At 44.7% G+C, this 19,324-nt stretch overlaps 3 protein-coding genes across 3 annotated transcripts in view; 2 read left to right on the top strand and 1 right to left on the bottom strand.

Moving 5' to 3' along the window:
• Positions 1 to 10,105, top strand: part of LOC107225112 (hemicentin-2) — a 165,269-nt gene extending 155,164 nt beyond the window's left edge. The window contains exon 11 of the mRNA XM_046744780.1: positions 10,083 to 10,105. The gene's annotated coding sequence lies outside the window, so the exon portion shown is untranslated. The remainder of the gene's footprint in view (positions 1 to 10,082) is intronic.
• Positions 6,282 to 17,023, top strand: LOC107225111. Its single transcript, XM_046744783.1, has 10 exons — positions 6,282 to 6,508; positions 10,113 to 10,296; positions 11,604 to 11,908; positions 12,209 to 12,360; positions 15,717 to 15,925; positions 16,004 to 16,255; positions 16,320 to 16,419; positions 16,495 to 16,596; positions 16,683 to 16,838; positions 16,919 to 17,023. The coding sequence occupies exons 1-10, from the start codon at positions 6,421 to 6,423 to the stop codon at positions 16,976 to 16,978; spliced, it is 1,608 nt and encodes a 535-aa protein (XP_046600739.1). The 5' UTR covers positions 6,282 to 6,420; the 3' UTR covers positions 16,979 to 17,023.
• On the bottom strand, positions 16,934 to 18,337 carry LOC107225113 (28S ribosomal protein S11, mitochondrial). Its single transcript, XM_015665453.2, has 5 exons — positions 18,000 to 18,337; positions 17,654 to 17,784; positions 17,487 to 17,587; positions 17,337 to 17,402; positions 16,934 to 17,267 (listed from the first exon to the last, which is right to left on the bottom strand). Exons 1-5 carry the CDS (start codon positions 18,236 to 18,238, stop codon positions 17,160 to 17,162), a joined length of 645 nt encoding a protein of 214 aa, XP_015520939.1. The 5' UTR covers positions 18,239 to 18,337; the 3' UTR covers positions 16,934 to 17,159.
• Positions 18,338 to 19,324: the final 987 nt, after the last annotated feature.

Here is a 19,324-nt window from a genome sequence, read left to right as displayed (position 1 = left end):
CAAATTTAGGTACGCGTGCAACGTGAAAGTCAGTCACAGACACCACCTTAGTATTATTACCACACGATGCTGCGCGATGCTGCATCGCCGCGATTCGGAATATTGCCTAATTGCATCGCTGCACGCGGTGCACGCATCTGTTGCACAATATGCAAGTGACAGTTGAGGCGTTTCTGTGAAGCCCAAGGTGAAAGAGGCGATATAAAATGAAAATTAAACCGATTCTCGAGAGAGAGAGAGAGAGAGAGGGAGCGTTACGGTAAAGAAACGTGTTGAAAAAGAAAATGAAAAAAAAAGGAGCAAAGTAGTCGGAATTCAAATGAGCCGAGTGAAATAATGAAAACGAAACGCCTCCGGCGACGAATCTCCTTCTATACTTATCCTGATGCACCCTGCAAAGTATATGCAACGCGATCGGGCCGCAGCTGCGGAAAAGTAAAGAGAGAGAGAGAGAGAGAGAGACGTTTGCGTTGCAACTCGAACAGCGCGATGCAGTTCTGGAGGCAACCTCGAGTACAGTCGTTTAATTTATGCAACCGTGTCGACGTCTGTCGCGACGAATTGCTGCGCGGGGAAGAGATTTGCAACATTGCACGTGTGTGTGTCACCGAATGCAAAATGTATGCATTCGAAGAGGCAGAGCTCGCCGGCTCACGCGGCGCGGATCGAAACGAAACGCTTACATACCCGAAATTAAGGGGGTGCACGATGTGTTTTCATAAATCCTTTGTACCGGCTCGGTACGCGTAACCGAAGTTTCTTTTTTTACTTTCAATTTTTTATTTTTTTTTCATTTTATATCTTTCTCTCTCGTTTTTGCATTTGGGCTTCTCTGCCGTCAAGGGACTGTCTCATTACAATGAGAATGTGAATTAATACAGTTTTAATGAAATTCCATCGTACAATTACGGAGTTTGTTATACCGGCCTCTGATGGGGGCGGCATCGCCTTACCAAGGGTATAATAAACGTTTGATCGTGCAGGTTTCACGGGGACTGGATCCGCTCGATCGCGTTGTATAAAGGGCAAGAAAAAAAAAAAAAAGAGAGGGAAGAGAACAGAGTACATTTCATCGACCGTGATCCGTGACGTCGATACTTGCTGCCATGTGTAATTAGACCGTTGTACGTTAAGTGAAAAGGTTGAATATTTACCGGGGTGTATAATACCGATACATGCAATTCGTTGGATGGTTGGTTTTAATTTTCACTGGTAAATCCGATGTATGGAACTGCGGTCAACGTGGTGTAATTTTGTGTTTAATGTACAGGCTGCAGAAAAATTGTTCATTTCAACTGCACGGGATGTTTTTGGTTAATGTTACGGTTTCGGGTGTGCCGAATCCAAAAGCGACTTCCATTTTCCTTCATTACAAGGTGTTTGCGTAAAAAAGAGCACAACGACGACGAAAGAAACCGAGATTTCTTTACAACGAGCTATTCGATTTCGGTTTAAACGGGAGTTTCGCTTCAAACAAGAACCACGAACACGAGTATCTTTTCCCGATTCCAGTGACTAAAGAAACCTGTAAGAAAAAGATGTGCAATTTTTTTCTCGCAGCTCCGCGTCATACGTACTAATTTTTTTCCATCCGCAGTATCGATAAGCCAATCAACGACGTTTCAAAGGATGAAACCGTCGAGCCACACGCAAGGCCCTTCGGGACAGACCCAGGCAGGGGCATCAGGCGTGACGCAGACCCCGCGGCTTCGCCCCAAGTCGAGTCAACGAGGCTGATCCGATTTCAACTGGTAATCCAGTTTTATCGGGTCAATTATCGTTAAACAGAAACGCGACCCCGCAGGCTCCCGCGGTATAATCTTTAGATAATCTTCGGTAGGGAGAATGGAGAAGGGCCGCGTTGTGGATTAACCGGCGTTACGCAGTTATAGGCGTTATACGCCCATTCTCCGCAGGATCGCTGTATTTGTGTAGTAGTCTGGTATCTGTTCGCTAGAATCTACGCACGTACCGATCTACCGAATCCTCTGCAGCTCCTCCGTGTAAACCGCAAACTGGTATAAACGGTATAATATCTGTTGCCTCTGGATTTCGGCGGACTCGGTCTCTCCTCGTCCATACGCGTCGTTCCCGGCTGTTAAACCTACGCAGACAGCATCCACGGACAAAGACACACACGTACGCACGACTCAGACCGCAGACTTTGGCTTTGGCTTTGACTTTGAGCCCCCGTCCTCCCCCTCCTCTTCCATCCTCCGCCATCCTCGTCATCCTCGACTTCCCTCGTGACCTCGTTCTCTCCCTTTTCTCCTCGCTTTTCCTCACACCCTCGTCATACGTGCGTTAGAATTAGATTTTCCGAACGCGTCACCTCGCCGGTAGCCGTCGATCGCTTTTCCAGGGCACGAGGACTAGGTCGGTATACGGTATCATTTCTGGGCTTGCGGGGCTTATCGTCCTGACATTGAAGCCTGCATTGTCACCGTCTGTCGTCGCGATCCAGGCGGCGGTGGATTTTAATTACAATTGTTGTATCGATCGACGCGTAACCCAAAGCGACATCCGAGAGTCGATCTGGAACACCTTTCGTATCGGGATAATTGGCACGATAGAAATTAACGAGTGACGGTGTACGAAGTTTCGCATCCGATCAGCGAAACGATCTCAACGTACGTTTCGTATATCGTATTGTTACAGCTGTTTACAATCGAAATACGTTACCGGTTTCCGATATATTTCAACGATTTCGCCACCGTACAGATTGCATCATACGGATTACCGTACGGTGTAGGTAACGTCGTTATTTATCTTACTGTTTTCATTTTTTTTTTTTTTTTTAGCTTTGTTTATTTTTCAATTTCTGCATAATAAAACGACGAGTCGCGATGCACGCACGATAAACGACGTGGCGTTAAATCGAAACGAGGCAAGCGAGTAAATTGCACAGGTGTGTGCACGACGCATGTATAATACCTACGTATATACGGACGCGATACATGCGTGTAACGGAATCGACAGGGCGACAAATTGCATTTAGGGGAGATGAAAAAAGGAGCGGAGAAAAAAACGAACAAATGAAAAGACCGATAGACAAACGGCTTTTTTTGGCGAGTTGTTGAAAAACGAGGAGTGAACTTGAAGAAAGAAGGAAAGAAAGAAACGACGATACGACTGCGAAAAGGGTAAGTGAATCGAGAATAATAAATTGCGAGGGTCAGTGTAGGAAAATATATCGGTTTTGTAAAATAGTAGGGGGATGAAATGGACAGAGGTTGGGGGTGGGGTGGATTGACGATATCGATAAGTTACCGAAGCCTGTTACGATTCTACGAAAATGTATGGTCAGTCGTTCGTTGACCGATACTCTCAATTCGCGTTACAAAATTGAATACACGAATCGGACGAAACATCCAGCACGGAGTGTCTTGTAGATGCAAGCGAGAAGATCGTAGCCGTGCGGAGTTGCTCGTGAAAAGTTTACCCGACGAACGAATCTGGTGGAACAAATAAAAATAATTTTTAAAAAGAATCCGAGTTTTCCTCCAGCGAATGTATCGGCTCCTGATTCTTCTCGTCCCTCATGTTGCTGTGCTCTATCAGGCGGTATAATGCGATAAAAATCCTGAATTAATGCGTGCATATTTGTATGCGGGATGAGGTCGTAACGCTGGACAAGCACATGCGTGTAAATATATGAATATGTATATGTATTGTATACACGAGAGTGCGCTGAATTGATATACAATCTGCGTTTTACTCTGAATCGCAGCTTTACAGACAAGGATCCGATACAAGTTTGTGAAAATTTCGCCAGTTTGCAATCCGCAGCTCATTCTTCTTCTCGCTTCGACGCATTTCCAATTTCGGGGTATTTAGCTCTCAGGGAAATCTGGAAAATCGGTCAGGGAATCTGCATGCATCTGGAAAAATCGGGAAATATCAGGGAATTGGACTCGTGTTCCGGAATTTTTTTACTTCCTTCCTCACTGGTGTACGATTATTCGAAATGTAGAAAATAAACTGTTCGTTAGACAGTTGACGAGATTAGTGTGAAATGGGTACAAGTTACGAAAAATATGGTTTTTGTATGGTAATTATAAGAATTGATAAATCGATACTGAGCACTGTGTGAGACTTGTAAAAAAAAATAAATAAAAACTAGTGCTAAAAACAGTCGACACTCTCGGATAGACGTGTCTATCTTCATGCTTCGAAAGAATGGCATATCCATTAGTTACTTAAAATTTGAGTGTTTACTGACGTATTCGGTAATTGGGTTTAAGTAAAATTGAACTTGAAGACAAATTGGCCTATTATTATAACTTACTACGAAGACATCTGACGTCTGATTTTTAATTAATTTGCGTGAAAAAAGCGAGTTGTTCAGTAAATTGAGACTGGAATGAGTCTTGGAAAATGTACATTTTCATCTGAAAAAGCTGGAAATATGAGGGAATGACGTGTCAATGTCGTTGACGTTAGACACCCTGAATTTCACGTCGTATAAGAGATCGACCGAGAGGTGTGTTTGTGCAAACAATCCAATGACCACGCGGCCAAGAAATACGAGCTATTGGAGCCAAGGTGCTTCTCGATAGCTGTTGAACTGAATACGGAAACAGCCGGTGCAGGAGCTGGCTTACGCCACTGGACCAGGGGAGAATCGTCGCCCGTATGCTATTGACCTTACTTGACGTATTTACGCAAATTTGAAACGAACGATCGGGCCACACTCGCCTCTTTTGCTCCCCTTGTCCGGCGCGCTCGCTTGCACCTTCTTGTTCAATATTCTCCAATCGGGAGGGACGGGATGGAATGGAATGGGATGGAACTAGGGTCCGCAGTCTCCTTGCTCGCGGCGCTATCCCATCTCACCCCAGACACCGACATAAATTACATTTAACTCGTCAAAAGTACGGGAAATAGATATAGAAGCGACTATCCTCGTGGTCACCAAAGCGCCTGGCTTATCACCTTGAGCGGTGCCGGTCTGCAGCCACTGGTACGTAACGCGACATTTCGTCAATCCGTCCTTTGTACAATATTTAATTCACTTTCATTGACAGACATCGCTCCCGGTATTGGGACTCCAGTCATTCTGCAAAGTGCTTGGACAAAAGCTCTTTCTCTAAACGGAAGTTCGACTATGCTTCCAAGCTTCCGGAGAACAATAAAAGCCCCACGATTATTTCCCGCGATTTGTCTGACTTTTGGAACATTACGGCATCTGCCGCGCGGGCGAGAGTTGGACATTGTATTACCCTCGAGGGGATTGTTGTAAACGAACCGCGAGTAGTGGAAAGCGCCGAAGGCTAAAGTCCTCGCGAAAAGGTTTCGACACATGCCATTATAAGTATATATGCATGTACCTGCAACGTTTAATCGCACGCCTCCCGAGGCGCCGAGCAACTCCTGGTTCAAGTGCACCAGGCTAACACCTCCTCGTCCCATGCGCCATGCAAGGCTCACCGGCGCCTCGTGACCGTGTCAAGTTGACTAGGCGACCTTGCCGTGTCGTTACCATCACTCGATTTACTCTACTCGAGGCCTCGATAGGCACGCGTGGATAGATTGCTGCGTACACAATCGACGCTCCTTGACTCGAGAGTGTCCGTGAAACTGCCCCGGGCTGGGATTATTTGTTTATTTGATACACACTGGACGTTGCAATACTCCCTTCTCTCGCCTAACTCTGTACCAATTGAAAGATCCTTGGTGATCCAATGGTGGACCATGCGGACAGCTAGCGCAAGCTTTTTCAACCTTGACCAAACACTGATTCTCAGTGACCGAATTTTGGTCTGGATTAAAGAATGTTCGTTAACGACTTCTTCCTTTCGGACCGAAACAAAATACGAATTATGTGACGCCGAACGGCGATGCAGCCAATGTGACAGTTTGGGAGTCGTTGTCACATAATTCGTGGGCAAGTTAGTCGATAGGGAAAGACGTTAACGAACATCATCTCACGTCGGAGTACAGAAAACGGTTTCTTTTCAAATCGGAGTTAGTCATGGAGGTAATTCGTTCCTACAATGGGATTTGGAGTTCCTACTCCGACGATCCGTCGCTAAAGCGATAGAGAAGGAGGGAGAAAGAGAGAGAGAGAGAAGAAAAATACATAACTGGAACAATTACTTAATTCGAGAAGCGCGTGGCCCCCGGTTTACCTTGATCGATTCGAGACCCTCGTGACTCGGTTAAGCGGTGCCCTCGAGGATCGGAGCGATGAGGAGAGTGATAACATTGTACCCGGTGCTCGGAGCTTACACCCACGCGACGGACGGGCCCGAGTTTCGTTACGGTGGGGAGAAACTGACGAGAGGGGGTGGGAGGAGATGCAGCCGATCCGAAGCGTATAAAGAACCCCGTCTGCTCGTCAGACGTGACAATTTTTTATCAATCTCCGTCCGTCGAGGACTTCCTTGTCCGCACCTCGTCGTACGGAGTCCGTAAGCCATGTCCGTCATCCCCGGTAAATTTTGGGTAAACCTCGCAGCTCTCGTCGTCTGGACCTCGTCCCTCCGGGTCGCCGCCTTCACCAATCGTGAGTATTCGCAGTCCGCTGGGGTTTTTCACTTTTCTACCGATTACCGGTCACTCACTATCGGACAGGCTTGATGAAATTTTCTGACAAGTTTTCTCGCAGCCGAAACAACGCGTTCGCGTGTTCGCGGGGCGTCCTTCGGTCCCGATTAGCCGACCTTACCGCTACGCGAAACCGCTATTGTCTGCACCTAGACCCTGGCCTCTCTACTCGATATGGATATTCCGCAAGGTCGGCGAAGGTGCGTTGACTCGTTGCCAATTAAGCTCGCCTAGCTATTGCGACGGTTTAATTTATTCCCACGATTTTCGCGGGTTTCTTCAACTCGTTCGAGATTAACGCCACGCTTCGAGCTAGTCGGGAATTGGAAAGCCCGCAACAACCCCCCGGGTGACTTGGGATTATCCGGTGTCTCTTACACCTCGATCCTCTGTTCTTCTCTTGAGAATTCTCGGCAGCTTCTGTCTGTGATGAGGAGGGGGAGGAGGGGCGGCTCGGCTAAAAGTGTTTCTCAGTTTCCTCACAGATAGAATGCTAACGAGAGTAGGTAAGAGAGAAAAAGTGCATAAATTGCAGGGTGCAGCCAGTTGCCGTTCGTCCTGCGGGGTCTGTTCAAACTTTCGTGGAGAACCGCGGATGGAAGAGGAAGAGCTTTGCTCTCGGGGTTGTATAATCGTCGGGTCCCGTTCACCTTCCCAACTCCTTTCCTTAATTCCGCGTCGCGTCCGTCTTAATAATACCTTTAATAAATTTCCACCGGGTTTGTGCGAGGTACCGCATTACATATAATATCTATGTATACATATATCGCGGTAGAGGGATGAGCATATAATATTATATCGCGATTACTTCGCCGAGGTCCGTCTGCATTTGACACGTCTATTAGTCACTCGCCGAATCTCGGGGCTCCCGGGAACTCTCGGAATTCCCTCGGGAACGGGCGACGGTCGCGCCTGCGTATCCCAGGGGATAACCCCCTGAACCAGGCGATGCTGCGAAGGGGCGGACTCGGCGTCGCTCGAATTAATCAACCGAGGTGTGAAACGACGCGAGGGGCTCGCGCTGGAATAGGGATTGCGGTGACAGAGATTCCTCCTATCCGAACCGCGCTTGTCGTACAGGAAGCTAAATTCCACACGAACGAATATCCGAACTCGAGCCGCGGCGCCTAGAACCGTACATCCGGTCGCCACCCGGCGCCCCTTAAGGATCCTCCTGTCAATTACGACGTATATCACGGTCTGCGAGAAAAAAACAAAATTAACGGGTTTTTCATACTGTTTCTTATCGATGTTTACTTCACCGGAAACGAGAAAAATACTCGAAAAGTTCCATTACGTCGGCTTTTCTTTCTCTAACTCGTGTTTGTAGTTTCACTTCGAGTGTAACTCCCGTTCAACTCGAAATCTGGTGTCTTATTCTTGATTCTAAAAGTCTTATGCAGAAGTGACGTCTTACTTTCATTTAATACGTATTAGAGAGAGACTCGAGAATAAATACAAACAGGGAAAGAGAAAATGAAAAGCGGAAGCGTGTTCGACGATGAATCGGAGAGAAGAAGAAAAGGTTTCATAAAAAAAGGAAACAACACGGAATGTTAATTAAATTTCATGAAGAAATTGTTTGTTCAATTCTATAAGAAATATTATTTAGTTCGTTGTAATGAGATGGTGGTTCTTTCGTTATTGTTGTGCTCTTTTTATGCGCACACCTTACATTTTGCTAAAATATTACACGCGATGGAGAGAAATCGAAGTCATTTTTGGATTCATCGTACTCGAAAAAATAATACTTACCAAAAACATGCCGTGCAGCTGGAATAAAATATTTTTTTGCAGACCTGCGTTACCAAAGGGCAAGATTTACCCTCATTCTTTTATATTTTACACAGAATGAGAAATTATTTAGATTCATCTTTCGATGCGAACAAATTTATCGTTGCTTCTGTACAATTAAGCACTATAGATGATTGAATTCTTCCAATCGATCGCAATTTATTCATTACTATACCTATGATATAACGTCCCATTACTTTGGCACCATTTTATGAAATAATTTTACGAACTCAATAAAATTCTTTTCAAGCCGACGAACTTATTAATATATACTACTTCGTGGGAGTAATAATCGCGAGTTTCTTTGATTGCGAGTCAAATGAATCCGGTGTAAAATTATTTCTCAGAACCGAAGCATCACTTTAAGAGATATTTTTTCTCAATTTCCACCGCTTCAAACTTTATTTGAAGAAAAATTGTTCTTTTTTTCAATTACCAACGTTATTACGTCCCCGTGGTTAATTTCCGAATGCGTTAAATTACCTCCTTTACTTCTCGGCAAGCAATTCTTATCATCGAATCAAAATAAACAACAATCGTACGGATCGGTAAAATATATTTTGTCCGTCTCGTCATCCCGGCACGCATATACAACGTTTACGAAACACACATACGCGTACACATTTCTACACACACCTACCCTCCTGATTATCTTCGACGGAGAGAATAATTTTCCGTACAGCGAAACCGTTGAAATTACGAGGGGTCTGTACGGCAATCAACGACAGCGAAGCCTCTGATATTCGGAGATTTTTTACCGCCCAGAGAACCGGCGAATTGGCCTGTCCGTGGGACCGGACTGAAACGGGTCTAATTGAAATAGTAATCAGGACCGAACAGAGGACAAGCGAAGTCTCCTGTACAACCTAAGCCGATTGGTCGCCCTGACACGGTCCTCGAGGTTCTCTCGTCGGCGAAAAGTCTAGACTCCGCACTTTTCCCGCTCCCTCTTTCGCCAAAGTCGGTGCAGTAATTTACAAAGAAGCCAGTTTTTTATTTAATTATATATTAATTTTTTTTACTTCGTTTTTCCTTTCCTTCGACTATAACAGCTGAAATCCCCGGGCCCTTTGAATTGCGCAGCTGCGTAGTCGTATAATTTATGCCATGCCGGTGTGTAAATTATTGCCTTTGCAGTACCCGTATGTTGTACAATTTTCGGTGAAGGGTATACGTGGAACTTGGTTTGATTAGATAAATTTGTTTTCCTTCCTTTGAACAAATTTAACGCAGCGTAGGTACGTGGCGGTATTTTTAATGCCCGATATGACTCCGTGTAATCGTTGAAATTAAAATTGGCTAAGCGCGTTAGAATCGACGACGCGTTTCAGGTCGAACAACGCGATTTTAATCTATCGTCGAAACGTACGGAAAGATACGGACGGTGTGTAAAAACAATTCAATAATAATAAAATGGCGTGCATGACGCGCGTATTTCGCGAACGAGAGCAAATATGCAAAGCGAATTGCGTACGTGTGTATGCACGTTGGTATAACCGTAATGTTTCGTCTAACTTGTTTTCGGTTCGAAACCAAAATGCTAGTTCGATTCTATACGAATCGCGTGACAATGACCGGCTATGCGGCCGACGTGAGAAATTCGGAATCATTGTCACGTGATTCGGACCAAAAAGAAGTTGGACGAAAGTTTAAGGCAGTTTTCCGCGAGCTCGCGATCGTCAACCGCGCATCGAAATGTAACGAAGAATTTTAATCCCGACTCGTTTCATTACACACAGGCCTGTTTTCTTTCCCTTTCTCTAATCAAGTTGCGGACATTCCGTGCGGAAGGGCCGCTTCCGGTTCACGATCAGCCCGCGTTGTTGGCGGTGTTGATGCCGTCCCTCGGGAATTTCCCTGGATTGTCAGCATCACAAGAAAGGGTGGCCATTTCTGCGGCGGAACGATAATCGACTCGAGACACATTCTCACCGCTGGTCATTGCCTCTGCTCGTAAGTATTAACAAGTAATAAACAAAGGTTTTGGTTTGTTACTAGATGTAGGTATAGAATCGAAATTTATTTATCTTCGATGGAAACTCTAAAAGATATAAAAAAAAAAGTTTCCGTCTACCTGTGCAAAAATTGTTACGGTAACGTCGTCGGTAAAATATAATGCAAATGTTGACTCGGCGCGGCGGCGGGTAAACAAAATCGGGAATAAATCGAACCGGCAATAAAAGTATGAATCGAGGGTCGAAAAGCTTCGCAATTATAACTACGGTGTGTGCACGTATACCTGCGTATACATATTTATACGGCTGCAGCGGAGAGCTTGCAACGGAGCGAAGGACCCGTCGCGTTTTGCACGGACCGCAAGCAATTACCGAGTGCTTTGGTAATTTACGCGCAATCATGGTTCACAGTAGCGAAGCGCGTTTAATTCTCTCGCCACTTGCGCAACCGCGTTGGGATCCTCTCGACCATTTACCGATACACGATACATACTCTATGTACAAAACGTGCAGTGTGTGCGTTTGTTTGTGGGGGTAGACCGACTGTTATATAACCGAATGGTTGTTGTTGCGCCCCTGTTTAATTACTCCCCTGTTCGAGAGGAAAATCAAAATTAAAACAACCCCGGGGTGGCCGGATAGTGTCTATCTATCGCTCTATGATTTTTTGTCAGTCAGACGCAGATTGCTTCGAGCTTTCTTCTCTTTGTTATATTCTTATCGTCTGCTTTTTATAAAGACGGCTTTTCGCCTCACGCTTTCGATCGATCGAGAAGAACGTCTCGACGCTTTCCTCGTCTATATATTTATTATATGTGTATATATTATGTATATATGTGGGTATATATGTACAAACGTGACAGAATAATTCCGTTAATTACGCGGACGCACCTCGTGCCAATTAATCAAGCGACGGTACAGACGCCACGCGAAAGATACAGAGAGCATTTACCAGCTCAAAGAGATGTATTATTATATCTATACCCTCGTGCCGAGCCTCCATTACCTAACAGAAGTCACCCAAACCCTTTCTGCGGATCGCTGTGCAAATTTTATAAACTCGCGCAACTTTCACGTCTGCAAATATCAAGGTATCCTTAAACTTGCCGAATTCGGGAAAATGGCGCAGCCAATTCTTTCCTCGTTCGATCCTTGCATTCGCAGAAGCCGCTACGGTGGTACCCTTTTTTTTTCTTCCTTTTTTACATTCCATGCAAAATCCTTTCTTTTTTTTTTTTTGCATTCTCGGGCAAAAAAATACTCAAACGTGATAACTGAAAGGATTAATCGATCGAAACGAAACAGGGGATCGTCCAAGATTCCGGCTCGTCAGCTCCGCGTCAGCCTTGGAGAATACAACCTTCGGGGCCCTGAAAACCCTCCGGCTAGACAGGAAAGCGTCGCGAAGGTGTTGATCCATCCGGGGCACAAGTGCGGCGGCTACGTCGACGACATAGCTCTGCTCGAACTCACCGGGCCCATTTCGTGGTCGGACAGCGTGAGGCCCGCGTGTCTTCCCTGGGCTTCCGGCGAGGCTGAGTACAGCGCTTTTGAGGGCGAGAATGCGATCGCCGCCGGATGGGGATGGCTCGGCGAAGACACCTCGAGACGTAAGTTAATTTCAGAATTTAGGGAGGTCGGTTCATCGAAACTCGATACTTTTTGTCATTTTGGTTTCATTCGCTCTACGACGAACTTCCTTTTCTCCCACACTCGTTACAGTGTTGATATATCTTGATCGTAATCAAAGTCGTTATAAATGTTAATGAAAAATATCGAGTCGTGCGTGACCAGGCTTCTCAAGAGGATTTCATCGATGGCGGTTGGAAAGTTCTTTCCGCGGTGGAGGTAAAGAAGCAGCAAGCTCGTGGTGAAAAGTAATATAACGTAGTTAATTTTCTACTTTCAAGACAAGAGAGCAGACATCCTGCAGAAGGTCGGTGTACGTGTTGTGAAAAATGACGTATGTCGAGAATGGTACGCGAGTCAGGGTAAGAAAACCCGCGTCGAGCCACGACAGATGTGCGCCGGTCGAGAGGAAGGCGGCCGTGACTCTTGCTGGGTGAGTCTAAACCTCTATAATTGTATATTCGATTATTCAGTATTTTTACCACCCTCCGATCATCTTCAATCGATTCGATTAATATCGTCTAGCAGCAACGAGGTTCGATCCTCGTAAGGATCTTACAAGTGAATTCTTCTCGCCTTCCGGGATGAATTTCTTTTCGGCCGAAAGTTTTATTTTCCGCCTCATCGCTGATAATACTTCACCCGCGAATCGCGAAATCTCACCCTCAGCCGTAATTTATCTCGAAACACGTGTCGACGTGTTGTTCCACCATCCCTTATACCGAGACCCTTGAGGGATCGCGCGATTCCCGGGAAATTAGTAAACGCATTTCTCTCCCTCTTCCCCGGACCGCTTCTCAAAGCTCCCTGATCGCGCATGAATGAGGGAAATTTTAATCGGGCAACTATTTTTCACCCCTCCTCCCCCGCCAACCGACCCGACGATTACAAATCTCGGGATAACACGACGCGCTTCTTTCCCCTTGAAACTTTGTTGTCTTGTTTCAATTCAACCCCCCGTCCGTTCCTCCTTACAGGCTGACAGCGGAGGTCCTCTTATGGTCCGGAACTCCCGCGGCGAGGAGAGCGGCTCGACGCTCGTCGTCGGCGTCGTTTCTACGGGGGTGGGATGCGCCCGTCCTCGTCTCCCAGGCGTCTACACCCGCGTCTCCGAGTACGTACCCTGGATCGCGCAACAAGCTGCGTCTACCCGGAGATGAGCGTCCACTTCCACTTCCCTCCCTCTCACTCTCACCCCATTTACCGCGGCGTCGCCGACGCCGCCGCCGGGAGAGATAAGCGGGGCAAAAGCTGTGATAAATTGCGTTAAGCTTCAGCCTAATTACTTCAAGACTTGTGTATAAGTTTACCGCTGGTAGCTTAAATTTATACATCCACAACAGGAAGCTCTGATGCTACGTGTATAATACACCGTAATCAACAGAAAAGTGTTTATTCTAGTCAATTCGTCGTTCGTCTTACCTGCACGTATTCTGTATTGTATAAATAAATTCCTGTCATCGAAATTCCGATCACGAATTTTCGTTGTATATCGTGTAGGTTCTAGATGATATTTTATCCATGTACTATTTCATACCTGTGTAATGTAACCTGACAAATATCGTATATTACGTAATGTATTATCTCGCACTCGCTGTATTTCAACACAGCTTACTTTAACGTATATAATTGTTACGGCGGTAAGATTTGTTATTAAGAGACAAACAATATATTTCAACGTATAAACGGCGAGGGGGAAAGGAGAGAAAAGAAATTCTAGTACCGCGGTCTCGAGTCGTGATTGCATCACGTATATCAATGATAAAAGCGTGCTTTATTCGTTACAGAGGCAAGACATGCGACGTGGTTTGTACAACATTTTTATTCATACGCTGTTACACGCGTGACTTAAAGTGCTCCCGATTGTGCGATAAAGGGTAATAAAGTTGTAACCGTTTACTCTCGGTAAGCATCTCTGATCTTCAACGATGATGAACAGGTGGTGCAGGGGTATAATATTAACCGTCACGTGCCGTTCCCGTATTCCTCATTTCCCTTTCACCTCGACTCGGCGAACGACCTCGGGGTCTCTCTCGTGCACTGGGTGATACACCTATAACCATGTATTAGGCAAGTATACATGCAATATGCAGGGACGTGATATATAATGCATCAATGTCGGTAGACGTAATGCCGGCTCTCCTCCCTCCATGAATCGTTCATAGCCGTCAGGGTCGGCGTATTAGGCCGATACATATCTTATGCCAGGGTTTGTGTGCATGATCCGACCGTTCATCCGTCGTTGTGTATGTATAATGCATACGCTACGTAGACGTGATCAACGACGAAAAATTCTCTCAAAGTAATACCGCGTCGATTTTCTTCCCTCTATACTTTCTGTACACGTATAATCCTAATTACTGCGAACAACAATGATTATACGTCTCTGCGGCTGGCTTTTTTACGATAGTTTCAATCGGTAATTAGACTTTCAGCGTCGAGGAATGACGCGCGTATTTTTAAGGACGACTTCCTATCCAGCTTTACAGACGGGATCGCTCTCGCAATGTTCGGGGGTGCGGATTGCAATCGCGAAACCACCGAGCCGTTCACGCGGCTGAACGTGATCGCGATGCAGATTCAGGGCCTCTGGCCGGTTGCCCGATTCGGGAAAAAAACAGCCCGCCTTCACAGGACCTTCGGCGTCTTCATCACCCTCTGCTACGGATTTTTCACCGCTACGATGTTCGTCGACGTCGTAATGTCGCGCGGAAATCTCGAGGCTCTGAGCGGCAATCTGAGCATAAGCCTTCTCTACTTGAGCGGCATCGCTAAGGCGATCGCTTTTCTCTTCACAAGAAGCTCCGTCGGCGATCTGGTTAGTCGTGATTTGAATTATTGTCGTGCCGTATTTTTTCTGACTGTAACTTACCGGTACATTACGGGGTTGTGCCTAATTGGGATTTTTTAATAATCGTTTTTTTTTTCTCTAACTTCATTTTCGTAACGTACATTCAAGTACATGCATAGGAAATTTTATGTCGATCCGAGAAATATTCCCCAAGTTACGCGCATATTTGAAAAAACGTCACGAAGCGTTCGAAAGTGGTTGTGAAACTGCGAACGCTTTCTCTCAAAAATTATGTTTTCAAAGTCGGTGAGCAAGATTTTTCGAAAACGGCTGAGCCGATCGGTCTCAAATTTTTACGCAAGCTTTATGAATATATTCTTCAGTCCTTGATCGAAGATTTTTTTCTCGCCGATAAATATTTCCCATTTTATAAACAAATTAAGGCGAAAATTTTTATGGAGTAACGAATTTTTTTTTCGAGGAGCCGCCATTTTGGTAACAATTAATATTTTCCTTATTCCTTCCATCAACGATCAGACAATACTTCATTTTAACTAAATCTTTTTTGTTTTTTCACCGCGAGATGCCTTTTTTGAGAGGTGCTCCCGGAGATCGGCTATAGCCGCTTCAAAAATCATTATTTTTCGAACTAAACAATATCATAGTGAAGTTCAATGTTACTCCTATATGTACATAAATTTTTATCTTAATAAATTGAATTGTCTCTTCATGAAAAATCCTTGAAAAATCGCTTTTTACGACCTCCTGATTAGGTCTAATCCTTTACGTCACAAGGGAATAAAGTTGGAGATTATTCCCGCGGATGGGTTTACTGCCTGAGCGAAGCGAGGCAAATGCGGGAGAAAATTGCTCCTTTATTCCCGCAGATGAGGGAAAAAAACATTGAGAGGGAATAATATGCTACTTTCATCCCGCTTTTCGGATCAAGAAAGTTAACATTATGTTTGAGTCGGTAATAAATTGATTTTGGCACGCAGGTGGAGCACACCGTGAAATTTAGTCTGAGGGTCAGACGCTCCGGCGATTCGGAGCTCCTCAAGATACTCGACGAACATGTGAAACAGGGCAACTTCGTTACCCTCTGCTTCTGGATTTCTGCAGCCCTCACCATTTCCGGATACTGTGGCTTACCAATCATCGACGTGGTTGCCGGCACAAAGACCGAACCGAGCAGACTGATCTTCAGGTACTTTGAAACTGCTTTGTTCAGGGTACTTGTTATACTTGGACTTGATAAATTCAGGGAGGTAACGGATTATTGCAGGGCCTGGAACCCGTTTCCAGATATCTGGCCGGGCTACTTTCTTCAGCTGACGATGTGCTACTTGACGGGTGTCATCACCGCTAGCTGGTCCACTCTGATGGCAGTTCTCATAATTGTACCAACGTGCGAGATGAAGGTCCTCGGAATCGAGCTGCAGGGAATCATAAAGACCGCCAGTCTCCGTGAGCGGAAGGATCGGGAAATTCAGGAGAGTGTCAAGAATTGGGTGAAGAAGCACCTTGGCGTTATTCGGTAAATTAATGTTGCTGTATCGAGGTGTGATCATTGTGAAAATGACTTGTAACGTCGGTTTCAGTTACGTCGAGAAGCTCGATCGGATCCTGAATCGTCTATTGCTGTTTGATTTTGTCATATACTCCGGCATATTCTGTACGACTTTCTTTCAGTACATTGTCGTGAGTACTTAGAACTGCATTATTCAGCAAAATTTTATCGCTACGAGTAAATCCACCGTTGATATTACATTCTAGTTAGGATTGAGATACGAGATCGTCGTTGCATCTTCGTACATGGTCGCGATGGCGATTCAGATAATGATGATATACTGGACCGGAAACGAAGTTATAATTCACGTGACTATTAGATATCCTAAAAAATAATGTTATTTCTAGTTACATTATATTCCCATGCAGTAAAGCGTCATGAATCATTATTTCAGAGTGAATCTCTGGTCGATGCAGCCTACAACGGCATCTGGTACAGAGCACCTGTTTGGTACACGATGACCATTAAGATAATAATGCAGCGTTGTCGAAAGCCCTTGAAATTAAGGGTATGGAAACTCTACAAAGTATCGACGGAGACTTGTCTCACGGTAAACAGAACGATTTCGCAATTCGAATAACGTTTTGAAGTTTTAGATGCGAGGTATTGACTTATTCTACAATATTTCAGATAGCAAAGACGGCGTATTCCTACTTTGCGATTCTTCGGCATATTTATTTCAAGAAATAATCATTGTATGATTATGTACGTGTACAGTAGTTACAAAATAGTCCACAAATGTTTACTTCTCTGTTTATACTAATCAGTGAATACAACATTGGAGTAAATATGCGCATATTCATGTGCGAAGCAATGAATGGTTATGTCTACGTCTGCCTTTCCACCACACCGATAGTATCTTTTGAATAGTTTACAATCTTCTGGCTTTTCGCGGCCTCGGCGGGGTCCAGGACACGTGAGTATTGTCCGTTACAGACACAATGTCCAACCCTCCTATTTGCAGACCTTTTATCGATGACTGAAACAGGAATTAGGCAAGTTTAAGCAATGCGAAATTTATGAAGTGCGATTAACTCAATTTTCTCACCATTCTACCAGGGCCAATGCCTCGAATGCGAACACGAACGGTTTTTATGCCGCTTCGAAGCGTTCTCTGAAAGAACAATTTAAACTTTGAAGGATCGGGAAATAAACAACCTTTTCTTTTACCCAGGATTTCGATTTAGAAGCATCTTACAGCGCCAAAAGTAGTGGCTGTGGCTTGAGCGGCAATGTTGGTGCCTTTACGGGTGTTCTTGAATCCCTCCTTTCCACAAGTGTGTATCATTTGCACTTTTCCTGGAACACAGAGTCATTTAGAATCAAGCTATTATTGACAACATCTTTGAAGGTGGCGGCAATTACCGTGGCAGTCGGTTAGGCTGATGATTGTGTTGTTGTGTGAAACCTTGATGTTACAGATGGGTAAATCCTTGTAGGGTGTTCCGTCATGGAGTCTGAAGGGCGTAGTTTCATCGGGAAACAATATTTCTGAACTGAAAGAAGAAAGCGGTGTTAAGTGGATTGATTGCTTCATCTACTAGAGTTTTCCACCAACCGTCGTAGTTTTAAACCGTTCTGAGATCGATTGAGCAGCTCGCGGTTAGTGAACGTCAAAACGAAGGAAACTTAACCTCAACATCCGACCCAGAATCCAGCAACAAGGTAAATTTTCCCGTTGACTAATTATAAAATTGCCAGTTCTACTTGCCTGGATAGTAAATTGTCGATCTGTATTGACTTCTCTCCTTTGGTTCCTTCGTCAACAGGCGGTAAAGATGCCAGCATCATTTTCTTGTCCTCTGCTTTTTGACATCTTGTTGTGGCGTGAAAATTTCGCCAAATATTCGTAGAACCTGTAAATTTCCCACCTTCGCTGAGCAGGCTTGGAGATAATAATCGATCCTTAAAACTGGGGGAGGCCAGCAGCCTTAATGCTGATTTGATCATCTTCCTAATGCACAAGGATTTGTCGAACGTTTATTCGGGCCGTCTCAGTTTAGTTCGCCCTACGCGCACAGCAGACGACGGATAGAAAACGTGCGGAACGGTAGTTTCTGAAATAAAATATGATATAACAGACGACGCCACCTCCTCAGTGCGGTAATCGGCTATGGTCGAAAGGCCGTGATCTTCTCCCTGACGACCGATAAAGAAGGCATTTGGAACGACGTGCTAGCGGCATACGTCAATTGAATTGCCTATAGTTAGGCGTTGTCGTGAATTCAAAAGAGTTGCTTATAGTTAATCCTTTCTTGTGTATCATGAGTAGAATTGCCTACGATTAGGCGTTCTGAAGTGGTTAATCAACTTGTGATATATTTTCGGAAAGTGGCTAGAACAGTATAAAAGTACACAGTGTTTGACAGACGCATAGTTCGACACGTATTATTGCAGTGTATAGGAACTTGGAGAGAGCGTTATAGAAATGACCCATGGCTTGATTTCACATTTGCAGCGTGGTAAGCTGGGCTGACTAACGTTTCCTTGCAATTCCTCGATCAATCAATCTTCACCAATGATGAAGGAAAGTCGAAGAGATATCAAATGACTGTCAAATCTGTGAGATGAAACGAAACGGACAATAGTATTTACACTTTTAATGTAAATGGAGCGACTTCAGGACTCGCTATAATTTATTAGTCGTTTTATACGCTTTGATAAATTAGAGCGCTTCATCAAGATTATGAAGAAATGAAAATCGATCACCCTGAATACTCTAAAATAATAACCATGAGACGCAGAAATTTTAGTATGCTACGTGGAATCAATACTCTCTGATGTGGATCTGTATCGACATCAAGAGTCATGGGGTCGAGGAGATGATTACTTCGATCAGTCTTCGGACATCGCAAAAAAAGCAAGGTTCATTCTATAAGCAACGGATGAAAAGTCGCGTCCGTAATACATGAAGTTGGCGACGCTTTCTAAGAAGAGAGGATGAGACAAATCACAAATTCATAAATTAGAGTTTCAGTTTGATGGATATTACAGACCATAAATTCATAGACAAGTACTGAAGTGTCAATGTGTAGG

Source organism: Neodiprion lecontei, chromosome 7 (genome assembly GCF_021901455.1).
Source record: "Neodiprion lecontei isolate iyNeoLeco1 chromosome 7, iyNeoLeco1.1, whole genome shotgun sequence".
NCBI classification, from domain to species: domain Eukaryota; kingdom Metazoa; phylum Arthropoda; class Insecta; order Hymenoptera; family Diprionidae; genus Neodiprion; species Neodiprion lecontei.
The sequence above is the reverse complement of the archived record's forward strand: the minus strand, read 5'-3'. Positions and strand labels throughout refer to the sequence as shown.